The sequence below is a fragment of the Mya arenaria genome, chromosome 13, assembly GCF_026914265.1.
Source record: "Mya arenaria isolate MELC-2E11 chromosome 13, ASM2691426v1".
In the NCBI taxonomy this organism is placed as follows: domain Eukaryota; kingdom Metazoa; phylum Mollusca; class Bivalvia; order Myida; family Myidae; genus Mya; species Mya arenaria.
The window spans coordinates 31,053,580-31,080,806 of NC_069134.1; the positions used below are offsets into that span (position 1 = coordinate 31,053,580).

The 27,227-nt window shown below is 33.4% G+C and overlaps 1 protein-coding gene across 2 annotated transcripts; it reads left to right on the top strand.

The window, feature by feature from the left end:
* Window positions 1-7,434: 7,434 nt before the first annotated feature.
* On the top strand, window positions 7,435-14,372 carry LOC128215556 (phospholipid phosphatase 1-like). Of its 2 annotated transcripts, none has more exons than XM_052922244.1 (6): window positions 7,435-7,537; window positions 10,943-11,094; window positions 11,781-12,001; window positions 12,288-12,408; window positions 13,311-13,487; window positions 13,759-14,372. In XM_052922244.1, exons 1-6 carry the CDS (start codon window positions 7,450-7,452, stop codon window positions 14,047-14,049), a joined length of 1,050 nt encoding a protein of 349 aa, XP_052778204.1. In that variant the 5' UTR covers window positions 7,435-7,449; the 3' UTR covers window positions 14,050-14,372. The 2 variants fall into 2 exon arrangements, with proteins under 2 accessions (XP_052778204.1, XP_052778203.1); XM_052922243.1 differs by having other exon boundaries at window positions 7,455-7,537; window positions 11,898-12,001.
* The last annotated feature ends 12,855 nt before the right edge of the window (window positions 14,373-27,227 follow it).

Here is a 27,227-nt window from a genome sequence, read left to right on the forward strand (position 1 = left end):
ACCGAGGTAGGTCTATAGCTTAATTATGTCACCCGATTAGGGTAAGCCTTAATAGCTCAGTTAATAAGAAGTTGGACGCGGGTTCGAACCCGGTCACCGACACAATTCATTTTACAGTTTGTTACTTTTTTTACGATAATTATGATATCAAAGCGTAACACATTCTATTAGATAATTGTCCTGAGATTCGTTACAGAAAAAAACTTTTTTTGGTGCCAATCTGTGACACAGTCCCTTTAAGAAAGGGTGACATTTGTCCTTAATCTTTGTGTCATTGATATTGGCGACATGTTAGCCTACTGGGCACTTTTTGTAGTTTTTAACGGTTTATTTTAAACATGCTTATGCATGTTACTATTGCATATGGAAACTTAAATAGAAACTTACGAAGTGTTTAAACCTGATAGATGTACTATATCCGATCAATTTGGAGCAGTGTTTTAATATATGTTTGACTGCTTCAATCTCTGGCTGCCAAATGATTAATTTCTTAGCTTTCATAATGTAATTTTAAATATTGGCATCATAAACGGAAAAATACCATTAGTTTCCAACCGCATCGATTATCTGCTATGTTACACCCAAAACAAACAAACAAAATAGCGTCTACATTGTCTACAGTAACAAAACATTATATTTACAAGTATTAATAGATATAATTCATACTTGAGTTAATTAACATGTTTGATAGTTGAGACAAAGTTTGCCATGAAACATTTGAGGGTCAAATTTAAATAAATTTTCACCCTAGGAATGCATCGTTTGTGAGACCATTAAAATGTATATTTCATGTTTAATATTATTAGAAACCAATTCAACCAAATTACTTGCCACAATTCTTTTAGATGACGTATGTCAAAGCTGATAGGGAACTATATTTCCATATTAACTGTCGAAATGATTTGTCAGATTTTAATTGAAATGCATTACTGTCTTTGCTATACGATTTTATCATGTGCATACTACTTTTGATTACGAAAGCGATTTCTATTTAACTGAAAGTGTTTTGTTGACGACGTATGTACCTGGTGCAAAAACCATGTGCAAGCCAACAAGTAATTGTATTTGTAAATAAAACGATAATGATCAATTATCATAAAATGTTCGGTTTAATGTTGTAAAGATGTATTTGAATTCCGTGTTTATAAATACGATGTTTGTCTCTCATTAAGTGTCTTAAAGGCTTAGGAGTGAGCTTTGTTAAATTGGATAATCGACTTGGCATCCATTGTTTTATAATTTATTACTTACTAATTAACAATAAGCTCGGTACAATCACCGTTATAGTTAATGTTTGGAAAAATGGTCTATTTTTTCCACGATCTAGACTTAAACCATACAATATTTTTTTATTATACATTTATAACTCAAGCATTCTCTACAATTTTCTTGTTTTTGTTTTATGTAACACTATTTACATTTTGCCGTTGATCGGTTGTTCTAGTTGTTTACCAACATCATGCGTTTTTCATCTTATTTAGCTTGCGGTTTCACTTGTACCGGTTTGATTAGGCGTAGTGTTCTATAACATTGTTTTGTTTATCTTAAAAAATGCTGTTTAGAATAAACGTAAGTATTGACAAAATTGCAAATATAATATATTTTGAACCTAAATCAGTTCATAGATGCTATTATAAATAGCATATATCGAATCGTAGCATTATCGTTTAAAACATACTGATATGTCAATCAGCGCAGTGACTGATAAATTTTGCTATTACGTTACTTAATTCCCTCATCTATCAGTCTTACACATGTCGTATTAATATTACTCTTCAACGTTCCTTTTTATCAGCTGATATATCTTCACGCATTTTTCATAAGACTAGTCATAAGTCATCACCATGCAACCGTCCAAAAATAAGAGACATGCATACACCTGACACCAGCACCTCTTATACAAATATTGATTTGATACTACCATGATCTGATGCATGATGATTGCTTATAAAAAACATAGTTCTGGCGTTATAACAGCATGTATACTGTAATGAAATGAAATCATTCGTGATGCCAATTTCAACATTTTTGGTATTCCAACAGGAGAATTCGTGTAAAGTAAGCAAAATGAACAGGTCAGAGATAGGCCTTGAAACTCGAAAACTGTCGGCATACGATTGGACGCTGTCACATTTTGCAGCACACATCTAAAATGTATCATCCGCTTGGTCTACTTATACCAATCACCATTCGTGCATGGTCATTTTGAATGAGCTGTTTCTATTGAAATATTACTGGATACGCCACTGCCGTTGGAGCTTCAGCAAAATTATTAAAAAAATATAGGGACGTGAATTATGTTTCTTCTGGATCTTTCAACAGATGTTTGTTCAACTTTGAAAATGAAAGTGCACTACACGTGTTTTCAAACGCTTATATAACGACACATGGTGCAGCCGTTTACATTTGCAGAGGTAGTCAATCAGCGCGCTTATGCCCAACTCGCGCATTGCACCATTGATAAGGCTTACCCTTGCACGATTGGAAGTAATGATCGCAGTAATAGGCGTGTGAATCGGAAGACACATGCATAAACAAACATTTTCAAGATTTAGTTATGGTCAGAAAGTCCTTTTGTCTGACACTGGCTACCAACAGCGAGTATTTTACACGATTTGTGAAAAATAATAGTCAATGAAATTCACAGATTGAATGAACCGGATCTGGAGAAATTTTCCTACAAAATAAAATCAAGACAACTCCAATAACAAATGGAAATATTTTAGCATTTCTTTGAAAAAAAAACCCTACAGGTGAGAGGGCCACGTTTGATGTCCGAGTCCGACAAATGGACGACATGGGACTCCCAAACGACTACCGTATACACAACCGGAATCTGCGAACACAAGCCTTTGTCACATCAGTCAAAACAATGCGCTTCAAACTACGTTCAAGTAATCCCAAATATCATTAGTGTCAACAGGTACATCAAGACGTGGGAAGTATCTACTCGTGATTGCAAAAAAAATAGGTGTACGTAACTACAAACTCGACATCGCAACAACGATATTTGAACATGCCACCGCCACTGAACTGAATGAGTCGAAATAGTTGTGTCCGAAAGTCAACACACCGTGTATGACAAGGAAATCGAGAATTTGAATTGAAAAGGAGGTCGTCTATTACTGTTGAAATAATTGAAACTGTTCCTAGATGGTGCTGGTGCTGTTCGTGAAGGCGGGTGCATTCACAATTAACACAAATCACCAAAATCCCGTACTTGACTCCACAACAACTGGTTACACGTTTATTTTTGATAGACTGCTACATGTTGGACCAAGTTAAACTGTTAATTACCTGAGACAGAAGTATTGGATACTGGCAAACAACTTTCTTTACGGTCCATGTAACGGACGTGCGTTGTGTGACGGAAGGTTAACGTAAACTCATATCGAGCGACAAATCGCTCATATCGAGCGAATAAGTGCAAGTCGACGACGCCGATCCATCCACAGTGACGTCAGTTTACTTTATTGGTAAGCTGTATATACGTGGGAAGGAATGGCATGAACACAAAGCATATATTTGTGTTAAATTGTCCAGCAACATCAGCTATGCATTTGGAACTAATTCCATGTTGATCAACTTTGACAAACGTTCCAACCATGTCTGAAGATTTGTGTTGAGCAACGAACCGATTACGTTAACTTTTCTAGATGAGAGCAGTTCAAGAAGAACTAAATAACTAATGGACATTTTGGTGTGTTACTTTGAAACGTGCATCTTGGTACGGAGGATGGTGGGAGCGCATGATCGGTGACCAAGACTGCAATCAAGCAGATACTTGGTCGATCAGATATGGACTTCAAATATAAAATACGTTCAACTAACTTACGTCACATCAGGAGAGGTCGAGACGGAGCCATAGAAGCCATCACTCTTGCTGTACGGTAGACGGGTGACGAAGTCGCCTTATTTCGATGAGGTTCTTAATGAAACTAGCACTCCTGGAGGAGATAAAAACCGGAAACGATTGATTGTTTTGTGGAACTCAAATTCGGACTCGAAATGAATATTTTACAACCCTATCGTAAACTGTATCCACTAAAAGTGTTGTGTGACACCTACAGTGCAAGAGGCTTATATCATTCGCCGCCCCGGAGCAGTTTGTATTACAGTAAAACTGCGGTCGTTCGAACTGGCAGTCGTTCGTATATTACGCGCGAACGTGAGACGTTTGTACTTAGCATCGACGCCGCTTCAGTTTGTTCGTATTTGTGTTACGTGTTATTTCATAGTCCTTCATACAAAACAAATAAACAAAGCAAATGATTCATCATTGTTAGATATGGAATATAAAGAAACGAGATGTTCACATTATTAGAAATCACAGCGCGGATTGGCATTGTGATTTGTTCTAGGCTATATTCTATTTATTTATTTTGGTTAAATATTTTTTCGTAGTTTAATTCTTAATTAATTGTTGATACAAAAATTATCCAATTTAAGTTTCAAGATTGAAGCAGGTTGCCAAACTGTTGACATTGCTTTTAACTAAATTTCATTGCATTGTATTGCATTTAAAATTGTATGGCAACAGCTTCGATATTTAAAGAGCAAATCTTGCCAAATTTAGACGATTACAAACATTGACCATCACCATTATTGTATCATGTATGTTGTTAACATTATGTATTAATTATTGAAACAGTGAACAAATTTATGATGAAGCCAAATAACCGACAACACAGAAGTTAAAGGCCTACCAGAAATTAAACGAATGGCAAAAAATGTTAAAAACAATACGGGCACACCGCATATGCATCTTTTCAACATAAAATGGCACCTTTCAAGATAATTGAGCATGTCATTTCCTTTTACATAAATATATCTGTATCTCGTCCTTGCTAAAGGTGCAAATGTCGTCAACATAAACCTGTCAGAGAGATACAAATCGTTTGCGCAGTCAAGAGGAGTATGCACAAGATAAAATCGTTGATCAAAGGTAGATTTGCATTCCAAGAAAAGGTATCTGATGGATGCTTTCGACAATTATGAACAATCTGACTTTCCCTCAAATACTTTTTTTCAAACTTGCACAATCGCATTTTTAAATTTATCGACAATTTCCATGAACAAATTTTACTTAAACAAGCATAACAATTGAAACTACATGTTAAAGCCAGTCAATCTAGAATTTAACGAAGAGCCAATCTACCAAGCACACGGACCAAGGTTCAATATACTTTAAACGAGAGGCATGCAATTTCACATTAAAAATGACCAAAATTTATTATAAACTAATGACCATCACTTTATCTGTACCATATTTTTTGATTTTGAATATCATACTTATTGCAAAATATCATAAACAAATCTTTCTCGTGTAGTATTATGTTTCACTTTTTTAAACTGCTATATATTGCCGATCTTAACGCGACCTTTAAAACTATGAAGTAATTGTCCAATGAATTCGCTGTAGATACATATTCCCCAAAAGTATGCTAAACAAAAGTATGCTCATTTGGTATCAGGCTAGACAAGTTTGAATTCAGCTCTTCAAAATTCTTGTTTTCAAACATTACATTTATACTGAAGCCTATAAAGTGCCATTCTCTTGTTACCTATGGTACACTTAAATCTCTGCTAATTGGTATCGGATTTAGAAGGGACTAGTCTTGTGTCGTTTGGGTGGCATTAACAGAGATATCCTGTCAGATAACAACTGGTAAATCATTCTGCAAATTAATCGAATGATTCCCTGCTGTCTGCCTGCTGTCTGATTTTGTGTAATTAATTTGGCATGATTGAAATGCAAATTCCTAAATTAAGTGTTAGCGCTTTACACATAGTGTATGGTGTTATGCACATTTTACTTGTAAAGAAATGGTGCGTTTCCTGAACTATTATGTATATGCTACTGTTAACGCGACAGCACACCCACTTGATGCACCGTGCCAGCACTAACCAAATACATTCATATTGTCTAAGAATGGTCAGCAAAATGAAATCGTCAACATCTGATTCCTGTTTATTATAAATCTGAGTATATATATATATATATGTGCATTGACGGACATGTCTGTAATTGAAGTGCTGTTGTTCACCAGCAGTATGCCAAACAACAACATATTGAAAACATTAACATTTAAAAGGGGAGAGGTAATTTATTGATGTATGTGTCCGCCAATCACAAAATTGATGTAGATTAAATATAATATTGTCTCCTTACACTCGTATTAAAAGGGTTTGATTTCCTTTCGAAAACAAGTGCTTCAGAAAAGCTGAATAGAGAAAATCAATTGTTAGAAATTATCATTTTAACTTAAAGCTACACAAAAACTATATTAGGCAAGATATATTGAAGGTGTTAAAAGTTTTTCAACTAGATTGTTAGTTACTCACAGATGTCCATCTATCTATCTACGGAATTCACGTCTTACATTTTGTGTGTAAATATTACGTAAACTAGCACAAACTAAACAAGAAGAAGTGTATAAAGGTGAATACACAATTGAAAATGACAATTGTAGCTGTTAAGGACATAACAAGTAGATAGAAAGTGAGCTAGGTAATAGGAAAAAGATAATCGTAGCTAGTAGAAGAGTAAAGCCAGAACAATATTGTTATTACAATAAATGATAACTGCCTATATTTACATTAATTGTATAGATTTACAAACGATTACACTTGTTGTAATCAATCAATGTCTCGGACAGCTACCTACGATTTGAAAACAGACTGAGTCCTACGCTTATGCTGGTGTGTTAATACAATGTTATATTCAGCTTTCCATAATCAATTATTACACCTAAAGAGAAAGAATCAGAAAAGTAGTGAAACCATCCGCGAAATTTGCAATAATGACTTTCAGGATAATTACTACCAACTATCGGTTATATAGGTATTCAATGGTATTCAAACTGGGTTTATGTGTCTTCGAAGTATCCTTCGAATAACTTTTGTATTCAGTGAACGCTGAGCGCTAGAGTGTCGGTATCAAAGGGTACTTGGATTGCTACTTTCGTACCTCGATGTTTGAGAATAACGTATGAGGACATTTATCAAGGAATTTAATTGGAAACAAGGCTAAACTCATGATTAACATTCCCGAGACTCTTTCAAATAATACATTTTAAAGGGAAGTGATACAACAAACAAAATTATTTAATATTATAGCGGCCTATTTGATGTTAAGAAATATAGTTCTAATGGCTCACGGAAATTCCAAATTAAGATTTAAAAAATTCAGTTTACATGTGAATTCCTCTAATTCGCTATTGCCTATCTAAACAGTCGATTTAAATTCAAATAAAATAAATAAGTGCAACCTTTCTCTCATCGAAAGAAAAACAGCATCGTCTGCAATTGCTGTCTTGTGATTAAACTGCTGAGGGCGGGACCAGATACTGTGCTCGTTGTATTATTGGTGGAAAGCAAATTGGTGTGTGTATTTAACGGCACAAGGGGGAACTGAGAACGCACATCTTGTTCTGGTGTTATTATAAAATGGATAACTGTTTTGTTAACGGACGACAATTATGTCGGTGGCGGATTACCCTTGCAGTAATTATTGATGTTATCCTGTACATGATAGGTAATTATTTTGTTTTTCCATTTTTGATAAAATCTTTAGCGTATTTTTTATTTTGATTTTGAGTATTGTGAACACTTGTTTAGGCTTTTCTTATAACCGTAACTAAACAAATTATAACTCAAAAGTATTTATTAAAAACTAATAATTTACAGATTGAAGGATTTCGATCATACAAATAGTATATAACATAAACCAATTTACTGTTTTAATATTCTTTGAATTCCATATCATGTTTCTAATTGGTACCATACTATATGTTCAAAAACAAAGTATGTTCGAAGTTAATTTTTTATCGTTTCTAAGAATATTGTTTTGCGAAAAGTGTGATGTGTACCAAAACAGAAATTTACATATAATTTGTAAAAAGCAATAATAATATACAACACCATCTTTACATTAAACATGTGTGTTATAATTAGGTAACTATTTCTACTTACGATGAAATCAAATTATGAAACAGATCCTTTCTACCTCAGAGAAATTTATTTGTTATTGAACTTAATAATTTTAGCATCGAACAATTTAGTTATCGAAAGAGAATTTGAATCGTAGAACAATAATACTGTGAGTTATAAACTAAAATGACTTTAAGAAAACAAAATAACATCCAAAACCTATGAACCCCAAATGACAAATGACAAAGAAAAACAGGCGCAGTCGCAATCCCTGGAAACCTGAAGTTCATATATAAGTATTACGTTTTAAAATGAATCGTTATATATTAGACAAGTTTAATTTAACCGTTTGATATTGATAATTGTTTGGAAACGTTTGATGTGTTGTTTTTTTCTCGTTAACCGGTTTAACTCTACCACTGTAAACTCTTCTTTCACTAATTGTTCGAAACGGTAACCAGAAAAACACCAACTTCTGCCCTTTAATTATGATATGGTATCAGCGAATTTTATCACAATTGGAAATGTGTCTCCTCATTTCATCTTGACTTGTCATTTCGCATACACGACAAAATCAACGTATTAAGTTTAAGCAATGTTGGAAATGTTTTCTTTCATCTTGTTACGATAAAGTTTTAATGACGTGCCTCTAAATAATCATCGGACACTCATTGATAGTGACGAAAATAAGTTTTCACGTTTTTTCTATGTGTTCGTCGTACAATACATTGGCATGCCATGGAGACAACTCGAACAATTGACGAACTTTTTTTAAAATCTTATCCATTTGTCAATGCCAATGGTATTTTATGATCAGTTTAAAAAAAACAAAAACACACTAATATACGGATTGGTTTCACTACGGGATATGCATTACATAATTAATTATTGATGTAGATGGAAAAACGCAAACAATATCGGTCCGGAAATGAATACGTCAGAAAAGGCGGCTCCAACCAATGAAACTTTACGGAAATTGTTCGGTTGAACATGCACTTTTAAGTGGATTTAATTAATATTTTACAGTTGCTTACCAGTCTGTTTCGGTTTTATCAAAGCAGAAGACGGTGGTCTGATAACTAACGGGTGGTCCTTTGACGTAATTGAACCTGTACATGCACAATGCCTTCTCTCCATAGCTCATTCGCTATACATCGTTTATTGTCATCTGCCTGCAAAACATTGTCAAGTGGTTAAAGGCGTGCATGAATTAAGATTATAGTTGTACGCAGATATTTTAGCTACTATACTTTACTTTATCCCTGCTATCAGAGGCTTGTGTTTGAAATATCTAGACAATATATTACATGTTGAACAGACTACATTTATATAATAGTTTAATTATATCTGACACAAATATTTATACGGGTTATGAGAGGGTCCTGGATATCGACGACACTAGTTTTCGGCATTTGTCCATTTTCAAATATAATCACTTACATAGGTAATGTTGAATCTATTTTTTTAAGTTCAAGGAAAGTCGCGATAGTACCATAGCTTTTATCCTCATTAACGGATACGTTTTCGGATGGCGAAATTTGACCTCGGAGGAAATCTCTCTATTTATTATTACAACTACTTATTATATGTAATGTATAGGTATTTAATCCTGTTGTTCGAATATGATATATGAGACATGGTCGGCATATTAGAACGTGTATTGATCGCCTACCTGACTTCAATAAAAAGAAAGAAACATTTTAATGCTACAAACTAAATGTTGATCTTGCCTCCATTAAACATATCTTCATAATTGTGAAACCCTCCAAGACAACATTTCTTGAACATTCCTCTCATTCAAAGCAATGTTTTGGAATATTCAGATAATTCTCCAAACTGTACAGACGCATCTATTAACACATTAAAATCGTTACTGTTACTGCTTGTTAACGTGGGACTCTTTAGTGCATAGATCAGTTAATCGCAACGATTAAAACTCCATGTGGAAAGAGGGTCAATTTGTTTCTAGTTGCCAATATCCTGAAAATCTTGATAAAAAAAGCAAAATTTATTAATTTTGCCGTCGAATCTCGCATATGCTCGAAAATTACCTTTGATCGATCGCATGGAAGAACCTCTTTCAAATCAATAATTGCAGGGAGCTTGGATTCTGGAAACGGTCTATATACCATCAATTATTGTAGAGTCGCGGCGTGGATACAGATGGCACTTAAATTGTATGTACGTTATTAAATTTAAATGATATTTACGTGTGCGCAACCTGTCTCATTTAGAATCGAAGGTTAATTAAAAGCAACATCAATGTATGTGTTTCTACTTAATGCCATGTGTGAATGTACTCAATAACTTACATATTCAGTAAAAAATGCAGTTGTTGAAAAAAAGATGTCGACGTCTTTAAGAGTACAAATTGCACTCTAACACGTATTTACAAATGAAAACGTTACCGTTGAACAATGCAAAATTTGCTGTTTTAAAAAAGAACATACATTTTTAGATCAAATAACAGCTACTGTAAACAATAGAGCATTTAACATTTAAACGGCCTTTTTTCTCTATGTCTTAATCAACAATGAAAAAAGGTCAATGTCTACCTCCTTCCATTTTATACCTAGCTGTGAACATTTTAATGCTGTGCACCCTTTTGGAGATATTTAATACAAATTCACAAATTCATCAGTTTTCATGAAAGGGCAGAAAACACTGATCATCAAGCGCCGAGGTCAACCTTAATGCTAGAGTTTACTTTAGCGGGGAGTTAATTACATATAAATTACAAGCTCTTTTTAAGAAACTTTGAAACTCAGATGTAAGCTAATCCCAAATAAATTACAGGTTCTTTTAAGAGAAGTTGATCACAAACGTATTCAATTAAGATGAAACATTATCTGGCAAAATAAATCTAGCTGGCGTCAATATAAGACTTTATGTAAATATATTGAAAGCTTGGTCAGGCTAAGTGTATTTATCATAATGCCGTTTATGTATATAGTTTAATCACACTAATTTAACACGATTTTAACTCTAGTCTTGAACTTTTTACTTAAAGTGGGGATCCCGGTATTGTTTCTTTTCCTCCGAGGGACGCCGTCTGAGCGCGGCTTCCTATGTGACGACCCGACCCTCTCTCTCCCGTACCGACCGGAAACCGTCTCCACTTCCGTTCTCATCATCGCCGGCTTCAGCGTCTCGATTGGCGTGGTATGTAAGACTTTAATGTGATACACATGATGTACTAGGCGAGGGATTATATGGTTTCTTCAGTTTTATAAATGTCTTTCATTAAATTTGGAGATTATAATCATTATTTATAAGAGGCAAACTCGCAATATATCCTCTCTTTCATAATTAAAATATATCAATGAAAATAATGTTTATAAGACGAGTTATTTTGCATTTCATCTTTTTCACAGGGTATCATGTGACCTGTTAATATTTCCATTGGTTTAAAGCAACAATTCACAAATGCATCTATACGTCCATTCAGACACAAACCACAAATTAGTGATACACTTTAATTTGTATCATTATCGGTGCTATAGTTGAAAGAACATTTCTAAACAACTCGAAGAAAAAAAACACTATAAGATGTGTAACACCATACGGATTACCCTGTTCTAATTAGGGATTGAAATGTTAAAGCGATGTTATTATAATTATTTCATTCGATCTACTTTATAGCCAATTGTAATGCTATAAAGGACACATTTTGATTCGAAAAAGGATATGCCATTATATGATCTGTTCTTACATTTCATTTTTTTGTCCTTTATTTTTGAAGGTTTTGTAGGCTTTGTTGTTTGTTATTTATTAACTTCTGACTGTTCTGAAATGCACATTTCTTTCAAACTTAAGAATTCTTTTCGCATTATGCTTTACCGTCACAGGTGTTGCTGGTGGAGCTGCTAAACACGGTTGACCGAAAGTGTCACCGACCCTTCCAGGGTGCTGACGAGCTAGGCTTCTGTGTGCGTGGCTATAGCGTTTTTCTTGTTGGGTTCCAGCTGCAGCAGCTTATTGTGGAATTCGTAAAAAACCAGATGGGTTTACTCCGGCCCAACTTCTTAGACGTTTGCCAACCCCAGTTTAATCGGTCACTTTGTCCGGGGTAAGCTAATGTTGAACATCTATTGTATATTGTTAAAATTGGCCTTTACATATTATTACAATTCCGACTGTTCTGGAGCACATTAAGCTGAAAATAGATTACAGCAAGCTTTTGTTACGCTTTTGTCAGAGAACATGGAACTTGTACACAGGTTTAGATACAAAAGTGACTATATGACCGCGTGTGGTTTTGATATACACAATGTGTATGTATAAAAATATTGGATTTAACTTTTGTAGCCTTTAATATCTAATTTTATTTTTGCAATGTTGATTTTGTCTGCAAGGTACATCAACGAGTACACTTGTTCCGATATTGAGCACGGAGTAGACGAGATTCGGGACAGTCGACAGTCTTTCCCTTCTGGCCACGCATCATTTTCCATGTACATTGCAGTGTATTTTAGTGTAAGTAAAGTATATATTTATATTGATATTTACTATATATATATTTGCATTCATTACATAATTTAGATAACTTCGGTCTGCAACCAATAATGATGTACTACTGCGTTTGTGTTTAACATAGTGGTTATTCATCTATAATATTATAATACAGTCAGTTTTGAAATGAGATTCTTTCGATTGCCATTTAAACTTTCTTCTCCCATATCAATGTTCCTATACAGGTGTTTAAAGAAGATCAGTTCATAAATAAGCTAGCTCATTTGATAACTTCTTTATTATGTTAAATGTTGATGATTCTATTGTTGTCATTTAAAAACAGGTATGTGATGGTTGGATATTATTATGTTACACAAATTACCGATTGTGCAGTTTTAATAAAGCTATTGATATATCTGCACTTTGAAATATTCAAAATTGGCTATCAGATGACTGCAGTATCTGAAGGTGTAGAAATCGTATTTCATATAGATCAGTTTGGGTATTTTGTATGCACAAAAACCACTTTCAAAGTAAATCAAATGAAAACTTGGTGCCATAATTCACAGATGTGTGGTTGTGACACTTTAATGCGTTTCCATATAACGAAAAGTATACGCGTTATGTTGCATCTTTATGCTTATCTCGATTTTGTCTTGATTTGTTAAACGACATTTATTCAGATAGTCAAAACAAACTCACTACACAACACGGAATGAAACCTCAAAACATTTCACAGAAACTTATCATAGCTGAATTCTTAAATAAAGGTATTACTAAACAATGTATGCCGTTGTGGTCAAAGGATTTAAAAACAAAAATAATAATAACACCACTTAAGTTTAGATGGCCGATTCAAGATTTCCAATGATGATTTTTTTTTATTTAATTTACTATTACTAAAATTACTACTTGTTTCTCCACAGTTTTACATCCAGCGGCGGCTACATGTGTCGTTCTCTCGGATTGTGAAACTGTTTCTTCAATTCGGACTCGTTTTCCTCTCGTTGATCTGCGGTCTCGGCCGTATCCATGACAACAAGCACCACCCTGCTGACGTCATCGTTGGATTTGTCGTCGGTCTAACCACAGCAATACTAGTGGTGAGTGAACATTAGTTCTGTTTTCCCATATTTAATGTAAAACGACGCATATAAATATTCGCTTCCATACATGTTGTCCCTGGAGCTCTACTTTCATCATCCATTTCACAACATGAATAAATGTATAATCCATTCTTAGGTTTGATATCATTTTTAATGGTAATATGTGTTTCGTACGATTATTGTTATCACAGAGCCAATGATAATTTACTAAGAGCTTTAAAACACACATGCAGTTGCAATTGCAGTTTAAGTCTTGTATTATTCGCAGTTTGAACTCGTCGGGGACAAGCTCCTGACAGCAGGTAAACATTCTGGCGTCCTTGCTCTCCAGTCAACGGATGAACTACAAAACTGTTGCTCATGCGGGGTGACCACTCCTACAATTGGTGATCCGGAGACACCCGCGCCGTTGATACAGAATGATTACTTCAGTGGCATATCAAATGGTAATGGACGCGTTAATACAAACATGTGCAATCTGAAATTGAATGACATACCAAATGTGAAGCGTCATATGTCAACACCTATCCCACCAAGACAGCAGGCGGAATGCGATTGATCTGAGTCATTGGAAATAGGAAAGGATTCAAGAGAAAAACGTGTTTCGAGATTGGCTTGTGGTGATGAAGTAGGCGAACGTCGTATGATGTTACAAATGATCCGATCCCATTTGTCGTAAGGCAGAAACTACGACCGCAGTAACGGAAATTGATTACCTAAAAAGCCCCAGGTGCTGTGACATATCCGCACATACGGAATTATTCGTTAATGTTGTGACATTAAAATCACCTTCATTGTTTAGAAACGTTTGAATGTTTTGTTTAAACTCGTATTGCATTCTGATATGAGCCTACCTGTGATGTATTATGTATGTTTGGTAAAATAAAAAATGAACTTACGATGCTTGCGAGTATGAATTAATCGCTTGCATTTTAGTATTATTAAAGCAAACGCATACATTTCCGTGTTGGTTCGAGGGCTATTATGATGAATATGTGGTCTGTTTGTTGTCTTTGCATTTGTATATGTAGAGGTTATAACTTTGTGTCTTTAGTTATTTTTTATTTTGGCTCGTGCCTCTAAACAGGGTTTATAAAAATTGATTATTCGACCACTAGGCTTGTCCCTGTAGTTTTCATTGCATTATTGATTTCTTTCTTCAGAATAATACAGGATACCTGTTCTAAAAGGTAGAAATGGCTTTAATATGAAATTAAAGTTTAATTTACCACTTAAGCTGGTATTCGATAAAAAATAATTGTAAATCAGAGTAGAATTAGGGGATTTCCGTTAATATCGTGTAACAAATCATTAAATAGGGACAAACGTACAGTAAAATTTTGATGTGTATATGCAGTGACATTTTGACAAGATAACATTGGCACCAATTGTAGAGGGAGTGTATGATTAAATCATAATGCAAAAACGTATTATATGATTAAAATGCATATCAGACTTTATAGTGAGTGGAAAATGTTTAAAATACCAATGACATTTCTGTTTTCTTATAATATCAAAACCACAAGGTATTGACACAATGAATCTATTCATTGGACATTAGATTCTTCGTAAGCGAAATATTAATACACCATCCGTTGTCGTCGTTCGTATTCGCCTGCTGAATGGGCATCTTTAATACAAGCTCAAAATCGTTAACAGAATTCATGAATATAGATTTACATCCCAACTTCCATTCCTTAAACGAACATGCCTTTCGGCAATTACGGTTATCATCCGTTAACATATTTTCGGATATGTTCGGATCGAATAACATTATACATAACAAAAAGATATTGTTATTGTTTGTTTGTGTCATCAGGTCCCGGAAAATATAAATCAACATTTTAAAAAGTAAGCATTTATGATATGTAAAATGTATTGTTGCCATAATTGTGTCTATTTTATGTTTGTTAGTGATTTTAGGTGGTAGATTATTTCCCGCGTTATTGTGAAGTCATTTGATAAAATGTTTCCGGTTACAGTCGGGTCGTTCTATTTACAGAATAGGTAAGAAAGGATAACTGAAAGGTTTTCTTAAATGAAATGATGTATTTTTAACAATTCTTGAATAAGATAATGAACTATTGGTGTACATATAAGTAATGAATTGCGGGACTGATGTCATTATCGGGAATATGAACATGAATATGAATTTGGCTGGTCAAAGTTCGCGTGGACTTCGCACACTTCGACCATCCTAATTGCGTTCCTTCCCCGATAATGACATCAATCCCGCAACTCTTTCCTTAACAAATAAACTTTGAGCCGCATCTTGGCAGATGCCATTGAAAACATAATTTCCATATTTATTTTCACTCCCGGGAGCGTTTCTAAACAAATTGGCCCAATAAATTAAAATTGTCTGAAATACTGCCTGTGGGGAATGCAAAACTAAGCACTCTAATTGAAAATTTTGTCAGTATGGTTTATCACTGGAGGGAAGTTTACGCAATCCCGCGTGTTTCCATTCAGGTGGGTTAAGTTTTCACTGTTGATAATTTGAAAGAGCGATAACACAAGAAACGTTGTTTTCAGAAAAGAAAAAAAGCAAACAACATATTTTTGGTCTAAGATAGCATCATTTTGTATTCTTCGATTGCAATAAAACAAAAAAGGCAATATTTCAAAGCATCACATAATTGCAATTAAGACAATTTGAGGGTCTGTTTCAGAAAAGATAAACAAATTGTTATTAAATAAAAAATGCCCGAAAATGCACTTGTGTGCATTTTTCTGCGGATCATGACAACGTTAATAAGACAAATCCATCTAAAGAAACATGGAAAAGGACACTTATACAATAATAAATAATATTGGCAAACTATCTTTGAACAAGAATCTCTACACAAGCCAAGGTTAGTGAATACGGAAGTACATCAGGATGTTCCGTTCATTGATGAATTTCTGTTTTTTTTTGTATTTCTGCGTAGCGCCTATAGGGCAGTATTTGTATGATATTCTGATAATAACAGTCAAAACTGTCGTTGGAACTTCGAGAATTAATTTAAGATAACGATCAATCGATTTAACCGAAATACAAAACGTGTAGAACTAAACCGAAAAAGGTCGAAAAATAAATCGACATAACCAGAACATAAGGATAACAGCGTTCAAAAAAGCGTTCAAAAAGCGATACATGTGTGTGTTTGTGTGTGTATGCGTTGAACTTGAGTGCATATGATCTTTAATACATTATGTCTGTGAAAAACAACTTTTCTGTGGTAAGTGTTTTCCCAAGAAGTTAGTTTTGTACTAAAATTCATTTGATAAAATTGAAATAATTATCATTATAACGATGTATGGCAGTGGACGTCAGGGTGGTCATACCTACGTTTTCTTTTGCCAAGGACGAACTTGACTTATGTTAAAATTGAAATTAGATATTTTCAGTTGGTAGTTGAAGCCTAATTACAAACACATGAAAAGAGACCAGTTTGCATCCTATTTTTATCTTCCATTATAATTTCAACAGTTCACGTAAGAGGAAGAAATGAGAATAAAACGAATGAGAATTGTACGATGGAATCGTTGAATGATGGATCTCAGCTATATATCAAAGAAATAGCAAGATATATTTTCATTTAGGTATCAAATCAAGATTTGTGTCGGTGTTGATGGACAAGTTTGTTTGAATAATACCCATGCTTATCACGAATATATGTTATATACTCTAATTGCATCAATCGAAGATGTCTAACTGATTAGGACTTTGCAAGCGCTGTCTCGAAATAAATCTAAACGCAAACAGAAAATAGCTAGGCATCAGCAGGAAATAATATTTTTGTTTGCAGTAAAAAGCCACTGCACGTGCAAACAGAGCGACTGAGAAATATTAATCCATATAATAACACTGACGTTTCGATCAGTTACAACACTAAACATGTAAGATGAACATTTACAAAAAGTATGATAAAAGTAACGGCATATAAGCAGTGTGCTTCTTTTCAATTTATCACTCTATGAAATTAGTTTGATAACTATAGATATATCATAGTGTTCGTCGGCTTAAACATATAAAGATATTGATGTAAATATGTGCCAATTATTTCCAAATTTTACAAAGTGAACCAGATATCTCATCAATGTAAATATTCCACCAGAGTGAAAATGTTGTTGTAAGGAACTTGCACTAAACGAAAAATAGGTTTTAGTTGATTTTTCTTATTCCGATTGAAAGTAATATCTCAAATTATATTATAATATTTTATCGCAAATATTATGTCACTTCATAATATGTGCTATGAAACTTTTATTCTGAATAAATACACAACATACCGACATACAACAGTGCTTATTAAGCTTATTTAAATCCGTACAGTAAATATTTGCAGAACTAACCAGTCTAATAGCTGCGAGACGACCGGCTTTGGCGTATGTGGTATGTTTCATGTTGTTGTGTTATACAAAAGCATTTAACATAGTCTGTATACGGATCATAAAAAAAGTTTGCGCTTTAGGCTTTACGGGTCGAAATAAGGACGGATATATTTACCCACTTCTTGGAAACATAGTATATATCTATCTTTGTGTCAAGGTCAGTATACACACACTGAATATGGTGAACATAAATGTTAATGTCAGTAAAAAATATTGATCGAACGTTACCAACATAATTGAAAAAATACCCATATCCAAGTCATCAATTAAGAGATTCACAGAGGAAAGGCAGGTGGCCCGTTTGTAAAATCAGTAGATGAAGCTCGAAACCAACGCGAACAAATTATGCACAACACTATTGTTTCTGATCGATGTAGGAGTCCGTTCTGCATTGTTTCGATTAATTTGACAACTGGCACATGCACATGGAAGGACAGCATATATATTTATTAACTAAAACGACATTGTTTTGTTTGCCTGTCGACGTCATTTATTTAAATAAAGTTTTAAATGAAAATTTGGGTTCATTACAACAACAAGCCAAAGTTTGTTTAACAGTATCTATGAACATTGAATAGTGATCATGTCGTCAATTTATCATACATATCGTTAATGTTATGTGAATATATGTTAAAGTGAACATTTACCAATGGGCTGCATACCAATACGTTTTTTACCTTCATAGCGATGATGGTTGAATTTTTGTCTTTTAACACACTAGAAAATGTCTATAACTTAAAATAGTTGGCCATTTTGAACCACTTAAGTTACATCTTTATGTTAATCGCTACTATTTGCTGATACATGGTCAATACATTAGCCTTTAATATGTGCAATTGGTTTTCCAGGAAGTACATACAGGATATTTAGGTATGACTCATGGTTCAGGGATGAAAGATAAATATATGCACATCCTGTTGTGTTGTTAGTGCTTGCATAGCCTTTTCTGTACACAGCTTCTTCTTGTTTTGTAATAAAAGTTGTATGGTATTAGGAAGAGATACTGTTTGGTTTAATCAAAATGAATTCTAATTCCACATGTATACATAGAATTGTAAACGGAAAGGTAAGGACCTGATTTTACCGAGTTCAACGCTTAGAACCGTAAACATAATTTATTGTTTTCAACTTAATTACAAGTAAACGCATTAAAACCGAAATTCACATTGGGATTACTAAACTAGTTGTGGTAAAATTATTCAGCATCAATACTATTGTAAACTATTTGAATTCAATCTTACCAGTGTGTTAGTATTCACTTGATAATAATTAGACATCAGAACGTTCATTTTTACTTTGATCAAAAGCAGCACAACCTCGTTTCTAACAGGTCTGTTTAAGTATATATAAAAGACAAAAAACGTGCACACAACACGAACAGACTTGAAAGAGATTATCAACAATTGGTTAGATTTACGCCTTCGAAAGGTCAGTAGTCGATTGCTATGAACACGATAGTTTTCGGTTTTTGTTAATGATATTTTTGAATATACAATAGAATATAATTTGTTTTATGAATGAGTTGCCCTTGTTCTTTTGCATTGATGGCATAAATAAAGGAGTGTATGTTTAAATACAACAACATAACAGACAGAAAGTATCGTATTTCTTGCGTTAATAAATAATATCTTAAAAGCAATCGTGTGGTAGAGGAAAAATGTATGATGGAATACAATATTTAAAAAATGAATGCTCGAGATCAGAAGGTTCATTTTCGAATAGGACTAATTTCTTTGAAAACTGCCTGTGACATGTAGTTGTTCGAAACTAATAGTATTAACTTCATTGACAATTTAAAGTTGAATCTACAAACTCTTGCTATGCTATCACAAATTGGATTTTAACACAGTATGCTTAAAAATAAACAAGAAACTAATGATAAAAGATCGAAGAAGAGTTTTACAGTAACAATTCAAATGTAATGTTGACGTTAAACTAATGAATGCGAGTGTTGTTGAAGGATCTATTTATGAGACAAAGTCCTTCGTCATCAGAAAACAGTCTTGAAGACACGAATAGCGTGTGCAGTCGTAAGAAGTATGCTCACGATAAACTCGTAGATAAATAATAGAGAAGGATGCATTCCCTGCAAACGACTCTGAGGAAATATTTTGACAGCCGGCGACGTGTTAAATTATCGTTCGACTTTCTAAAAATATTGTTTCACGATGGGAACTGTTTTCACAAATAACAAACCTGTTCTTTCACAAATAAATATCATGAAACATTATAAATTTCAAGATAAAAACAGTACAGAATGTGTTTTTACTGTCTACATTTTTGACGCACGTTGGTTTTTTTGTTGTAACAAATTATCAGAAAGTCGATGCGATTAAAAACTCTCTGGAAATATTTTCAAATTGAATGCCAATTGTTTAAATTCCCCGATGAAAGCAAACACATTAATCATGTTGGCATCCAGAAAATTGAGGCAATCCCAAAGATAATATAGCAATGCACGTGATTGATCGCTTAAATTATAATTCTAGATTGTGTAACAACCTTCGCTAATGATTTGATTGATTTTTTTCACTTTTTATTTATTGTGATGTTTATGCCATAACTTGCCTGGTCCATGGTCGGGTTATTTTCATCTTATCTAGATACGCCTAAGACTGCAAAACGACGAGAAAGAACAGAAAGCATAACAGTGTAATGCTAAGTCGTTAAATAAAACAAATCTTATTAAACAGGATGTAAGGCTTTTGATCGATATTTATTCTTGCCCAGACTGTGATGATCATACTGATTAATGTATCTTATACAAGAAAAAAAACAGTAGTGGCAATGAACATGTATATAGGTGCAGACGTTAGAGAACGAGTGTCAGCTGTGCCGAGTCTCGTCTGCGCCAATTCTCATTTTCGTACACGTGAACTGATGTTTCTGTCGATCTAGATATAAAATCAGCATGTCTTAATATAACATCAATTGGTAATGTTTGAATGAATAGTGTTTTCGAAATTGATTGTAAATAGTATACGCTAAAGGCTTCGTTAATTTGGCGGCAGTATGAATACGCTTCTGGGTATATAGTATGTACCTCAAATTGTGTCAAGAAGGTGAATACCAATAAAAATGTAGGTGATTTAAGATGTTTATTACATTTTACATCATACATTAATAAAAATAATTCATATCCGAGTCATCGATTAAGAGAATTAGATGATATAAAGTCTATCTATGCTGGTCCTTTTGTAAAATCATTGAATAAAGGTCGAAACCAACGAAAAAAGGTTATGCACACCACTATCGTTTCTGAGAGTTATTGCAGTTCCATTTTTCATTGTTTCGAGGAATTTGACAACTTGCACTAACACATTTAAGCATTTATAATTTATAAAAAAGAAGCTTTTCTTTGTTTGCATGTTGACGTCTTTTAAGAGGATACTAAAATTAATCACCGCATGGATCAAATTACAGGTCAAATGTACCTACAACAATATTTTAGTGATCGTCAATTGCCAATGATCGATACACAGACGTTGTGTTTTTCTTCATAGCGATTAAGGTCGATTGTTGATTTATTTTCACACTATGAGATGTCTTAAACTTAAAATAATTGCTAATTTCTAACCACTAAAAATACAATCTTTATTTTAATCGCTCCTACGTCTCTATGTCTTGATAATTGTCCCATAAATCCGTCTTTATTATTTTCAATTTGTTTAATAGGAGGCGCTTGCCGAATATTCGAGTATATGTCTTATAATTTAATGAAATGATAAGTATATGCCCACCATGAGGCTAGCGCTAAGATTGCTTTTCGGTACCCTGTTATCGCTTATCGAAGTAGACATATTTTAAATTATCTCTTTAAATTTCTGGTTTCCTTGTGTTTAAGGAAAAGACATTGTTTATGTTTTAAGGAAACGTCATGTCACTTCCACATTATTTTGTCGTGTTCAGCCAAGTTGTGTACATAATATAAACGTGAATAAACATGTAACACGTAAATATAAGGAAAACTAGAGGAGCAAACCCAACAAGAATCGTTTGTAATAAATTATAATTTTCAATGATAGATGTAATAACAGCAATAACTATTATACTTGCAAATGAGTGCGCATTAACAAATATGTACATATTGTATGGTTGTCTATGTAAAGTTTTTAAGTAAGTTGTTTATTTTTGAGCTCCATTGTACGTTTAAAATACTCATTTGAAATTTTGATTACCGTAGTAGCATTCCAAATACTCACATCATAATTGAGTTATTAGTTTCACTTGAAACATGATGCACGATTACCAATTCATTGATAAACTACAAAGAAAGCCAAGGAAAATGCAACGTTACATAATGCATGCTGAAATATTACTTAGCATACGATATTTGTGATAATTTGTCTATTTGTGTTAATCTACAGCAATGTGTAAGCGTTTTAATACCCTGCTAAATTGTGGTCCTGCTTCAAATACCTATAAAAGCCTAATTATCATACAGCGAAAGATAATATAATAACTATAAGATATAAGATAAGCAGGTGTTAAATGTTGTTGTTTTTCAAAATGTTTATCAGAACAGTCTCATTTTTGTTTCGAATTTCCTAACGTCGTGTTTAAATTACGAAACGATAACCACTCGTCCTTCCGCAGTTAATTCGCGAAAAAGTAATTGCGTTTGTAGATCGAAATGAACAAGACATTCAATGTAATGTAACAGGTATATCCAGCGTAAGAAAAATAGTAAGAATACACGTATTTCAATGGTTATAAATGTTTGCGTTATAACAATTGCCTTTGAGATGAACATTCTGTAACGGTAGTGTGTCTGGTTAGCACATCGTGCTTCTTACGTCAGTTCAAACATATTATTACTGTCTGCATCTTATTAAACGGTCAATGATGATGTATGATGAAAGAAGTCCGTTCTCGGATTGAAAGGCAGAGGACAAGGAATATCGCTCGTAAATAATAGATCGAAATAAGCTTAGTCCTGTCATAAATTACTGAATTGGTCCTACTTTTTTTAAACAAGCCCAAATAGTTATTTATCAAGTATACATTCCTATGCTTCTGCAACAGGTCTTTCACGTGTATATAAAAAATAACACACGTTATATAATAAACGTCTTTAAATGGTTCTTAATATCTGCGTCCTTACAATTGCCTTTGAGATTAACATAAAGTAACGGTTTTGTGTCTGGTAAAAAGATGGTAATATTTTGTTAGTTAAAAAATTGCCATACAGTTTAGGAAACGATGAACGATGATGTATTAAACGAGGTCCTTTCTCGGATCGACAGGCAGATGAAACGACATATATCTCGCATGCAATAGGTAATAGTAGGCTTAGTTATGCTGAACACATAACGGTCATAGAATACATCATTTGCTACTCTAACTATATTTTTCTAAAAAAAAGCTAAAATATTTGTTTTCCTTGTACACCTTGTCGCAGTAATTTGATGAAGATAACTTGTGAATGATGAAATGATAAATTGGAAATAAAAAGTTTCATAAAGATTAATGTATATTATTTAAATTAATCTCAAAACCAATCAAAATGGTTCTGTTTTTTTTATTTTTTTTTTATTTTTTATTGAAACATAATTAAGACATGATGCACATGAAAGATGAACGTTTCTTTGAGCACTCGACAAAATCGTTGATCTGTTTTCAATTGGTGGTTATAATATCATTTAGAAACATCTCATCTTCTGAGATTTGACCCGATTCACGTTGCATGCAATGCAATTACAATTTGAAATGCATTACCTTCCCAAACATCAAAATGAAAATGCATTTTAGAGAAATTTAAGAGTGATATCTATATTGATTTATATTGAACATACGAACACTTTATTAACCTGGCATTTACGTATCATATTATTTTAAGAGTGTATTGTTCTACTATTTCTAGATAAGGGAGACAATTTGACAATAACGTAAAATAATTAAGATACTGATGGATTAGGAATGCGAAACAAATTATCAAATTTTAGAGTTTGATATTCTTAGTCATGATATGAGTGAGAATAAAACTTCTACAATTGTTTATCATATATATAATTAAACAAACTTATGTTTAGTTCATTACAAATATACAGTTTAAAATCAGGTATCATTGCTAAATAGAGAAAATATATATATCTATAATCACAGGACCACAGACCACTCAACGCATTATGTATTGTACCTGATGGTTGGTATGTCCCAAAGTTGTTCGTTTTGAAATGTTGAAATAAGTTCTTGACCATCACTACGCTTGATGGCAGTGTCACAGTGCATAAATGCGTTCATACTTTTGTCTTATTTCCAATGTTACAAATTGTGACTGCTCAAGTATATTGCCAGTCTCCAGTTGAATCTTAACTAAATACAACGGAGCAATTCATACAACAGTACGCATTACATTGAAGACATTCATTGCGATATTAATAGTTGCAAAAATGAAGGATTAGATGCATACGTTAAATGAATAAGAACTGAGTGATGAAATCGTTGATTGATGGATCTCAGCTATAAATTAATGAAAAAGCAAGATTCATTTTTTATTTGTGTATTAAATCTTAATTTGTGAGGATGTTGATGGACATGCTTTTATAAATAATACCGATGCTTTTAAGATTCATGCCAGAAATTTGTTTTGCATCAGATTTTAGATTGATTATCTTTTGCTAGCCGCCAGAGCTGTCTCGAATTGAATTTTAATGCATACAGCGAATGCAAATAATTATGTTCGATGTTAATATAAAATCTAAAAAATAATATACTAGGTTCTAATATTTTCTAATATTAGCAAAGTAAACATACAAACAGAAGCTTTTGAAAACTTTGTATTTCCAAATGCAATACCCCTGCTAAACAGCATTAGGTCAAAGCCAATGTATATTCAAAAGCACGAGTGTATTGGAAATGACAGGAAAAAACTCAGCAGCTAGTTTGTCTGTGATGTTGTGATATGAATCCCGAGATACGACCAATAGTATAACACGCTTAAGGTTTGTTAAGTTACTACACCTAAGTGTTACAGTGAAAAGGTTGGGTGAACGTCTACGTACATAAAAAGAAAACATTTGAGGAATAAAAGTATTGTATAAGTTAAAAAGAACAGTTGAGTGAACGATAGTGTACTTTTGAAAGAGAATGTGGCTGTCTGAAATTAAGCATTTGCTATGCCGAATCGCGTCTGCGCCATAATAACTTCAAGTACATTTATTACTAATATCTGAGCAAGTTTGACATTTTATATTTGTATGATTTAGATATAATCCATTCAGATGCAACAATGTTTGAGTAATTCGAATTCTCAACTACGTAGAATCGATATAATTTGTTGTTAGCATTGATAATTATCATATTTGAATTCACTATGCATTATTCATTTTCCTTGTTTCAAAGCCATTGTTTTATGTTATATTGCCTGAAAAAAAATGGTAACCCAAATAACTACATGCCACATTTAAAACACAAAGATGATTCATATCCAAGACATCTGTAATGAAAATAATTCGAGCACTGAAACTATTTGGGTTACATTTTATTTGTTTAGAACGTCTGCAATTTCAGATAATTGGCCATTTATAACAAATAAATTGTACTCGTTATTTTAATCGTTCCAATCGTTTTGATAATTGTACAATGAAAACGTTTTTATTACAAATTATGTTGGTTTTCAAGGAAGTGCATATTTAATTTCTGGATACGGTTTATAGTTTGAGAATAAAATGAAAAAAATACACTGTTTTTGTTTAGTATTTGGAAAATTGTTGATATAGATATTGTGGCGTACGATAATTGAATTGAATACGCTACCCTGTATGAAGCTAAAAGTTTTAGGTGATACAGGGTCGTATAATATGTTTTTTTAGCCTTAAAATAAATGTATCAGCACCATGCTAATACAATTGCCTTATACTGCTTGTTTAGGAGTTTAGCTTCATGCAGAGTCAAGACAAAGGTTTTATTTATGTGCGAAACGTTCAAATGTCCGTAATTAACATTTGTTCGCATGTATAATGTATGGCGTAGTATCGCATTTTCCATTTAAACAGAACATTGAATAACACACATTTCAAATAATGTCTCAATCCAAAGCTCTAGAACGCAATGACGTAACTACGGTTGCTGATTTCCGCCATTTTCTGTTGGCTGGTTTTATGTGCGGAAAGGTGAGAAGACGAAACAAATAGCCAACGACAACGATGGCTTTTAGGCCAATACTGCTTCCTCCTCTACTGACATATTTTACTGTCACTCCTCAAACTATGGCTTATGCTGCTTTTGCTGCTACTGTGGTTGTTGTTGTTTCTGCTGCTGCTGCTGCCATTGATACTGCTACTTCTACTTCTATTTTTCTTCTCCTACCATTTTTATGATTATAACTTGCATCAGCTATTGCATAAGCAAATACTTTTTTATAAATATCTTGAAGTCGTCATGGTATAAGTTATTTACACATTTGTGTTTATTGAATTGTATAATACAAGTTTAACCGATAGCATAACACAGCATTGAACTGAGGTGTGACCAACCACATAAAGTAAAATGTTATTTTACTAGATTTTATTCGTATCTACAATATGTTTCGCACGTATTATCTCAAATTTAGTGTTTAACTGATATACGTCCCATTTTACGTTATTACAGTCTTCGAACACTGATTGAATATAACAATAATCTGCTTTCTAATGACAAGTGACAGTAATTTAGGGTGCTCTAACCCAATGTCCGTCCATTGTTTACATTAAAGATGCTTTACATTACAGTGGGACATTTAGTGCCGAAGTGTTAAACATAATGTTGAAAACACCAGAGAGGATTTGGTTTGTGAAAATGATTTCTAATGACATGTGTGATAATAGCCATAATTAGTATTAATGTAAATTAATGCCATGTGACAGTCGTATTTTGAGTCATAATGAAATACACGCTCAATGGATCTTGGGGATAACTCTTTGGATCAGACTCCTCGTGTTTTCTTCAAATGTTGGTATAAGTTAACCCATGAAAGTGTCAATAGCTTACTTTAAGGGAACAAACAAACAAGTGTATACCCGCTATATTTTCGGCGTTGATATATCTGTTCTCGATTTATTTATACATGAAGTCTCCTAAAGAATTTGAACACAACTGTCCTGAATACACCAACATGCTCTTGATATAAGTATTGTATGGCTTCATTTGTAATATATATCTCATTAATGGATTGTCATAAAGCATGCGTGTCTGCAGACGTGTTGGGCATTGAGTGATGGAGGGGGACAACCAACCAGCATTTTCATACTCTGTATGGTAAAACAGTCAAGTTGAACTGGCTTAAATTTGTCATGTTTTTGTTTTATTTCATTAGAAAACCCTTATTTAGCTGTTTAACGTGAAAGAACCTGTTACCATGTGCATTATCGAAAAATAATG

Coding starts and splice junctions, on each gene's coding strand:
- LOC128215556 (XM_052922244.1), top strand. CDS start 7,450: ATGGATAACTGTTTTGTTAACGGACGACAATTATGTCGGTGGCGGATT. Junction 11,095..11,780: donor TCAGCGTCTCGATTGGCGTG/GTATGTAAGACT, acceptor TTACCGTCACAG/GTGTTGCTGGTGGAGCTGCT. Junction 12,409..13,310: donor ACATTGCAGTGTATTTTAGT/GTAAGTAAAGTA, acceptor GTTTCTCCACAG/TTTTACATCCAGCGGCGGCT.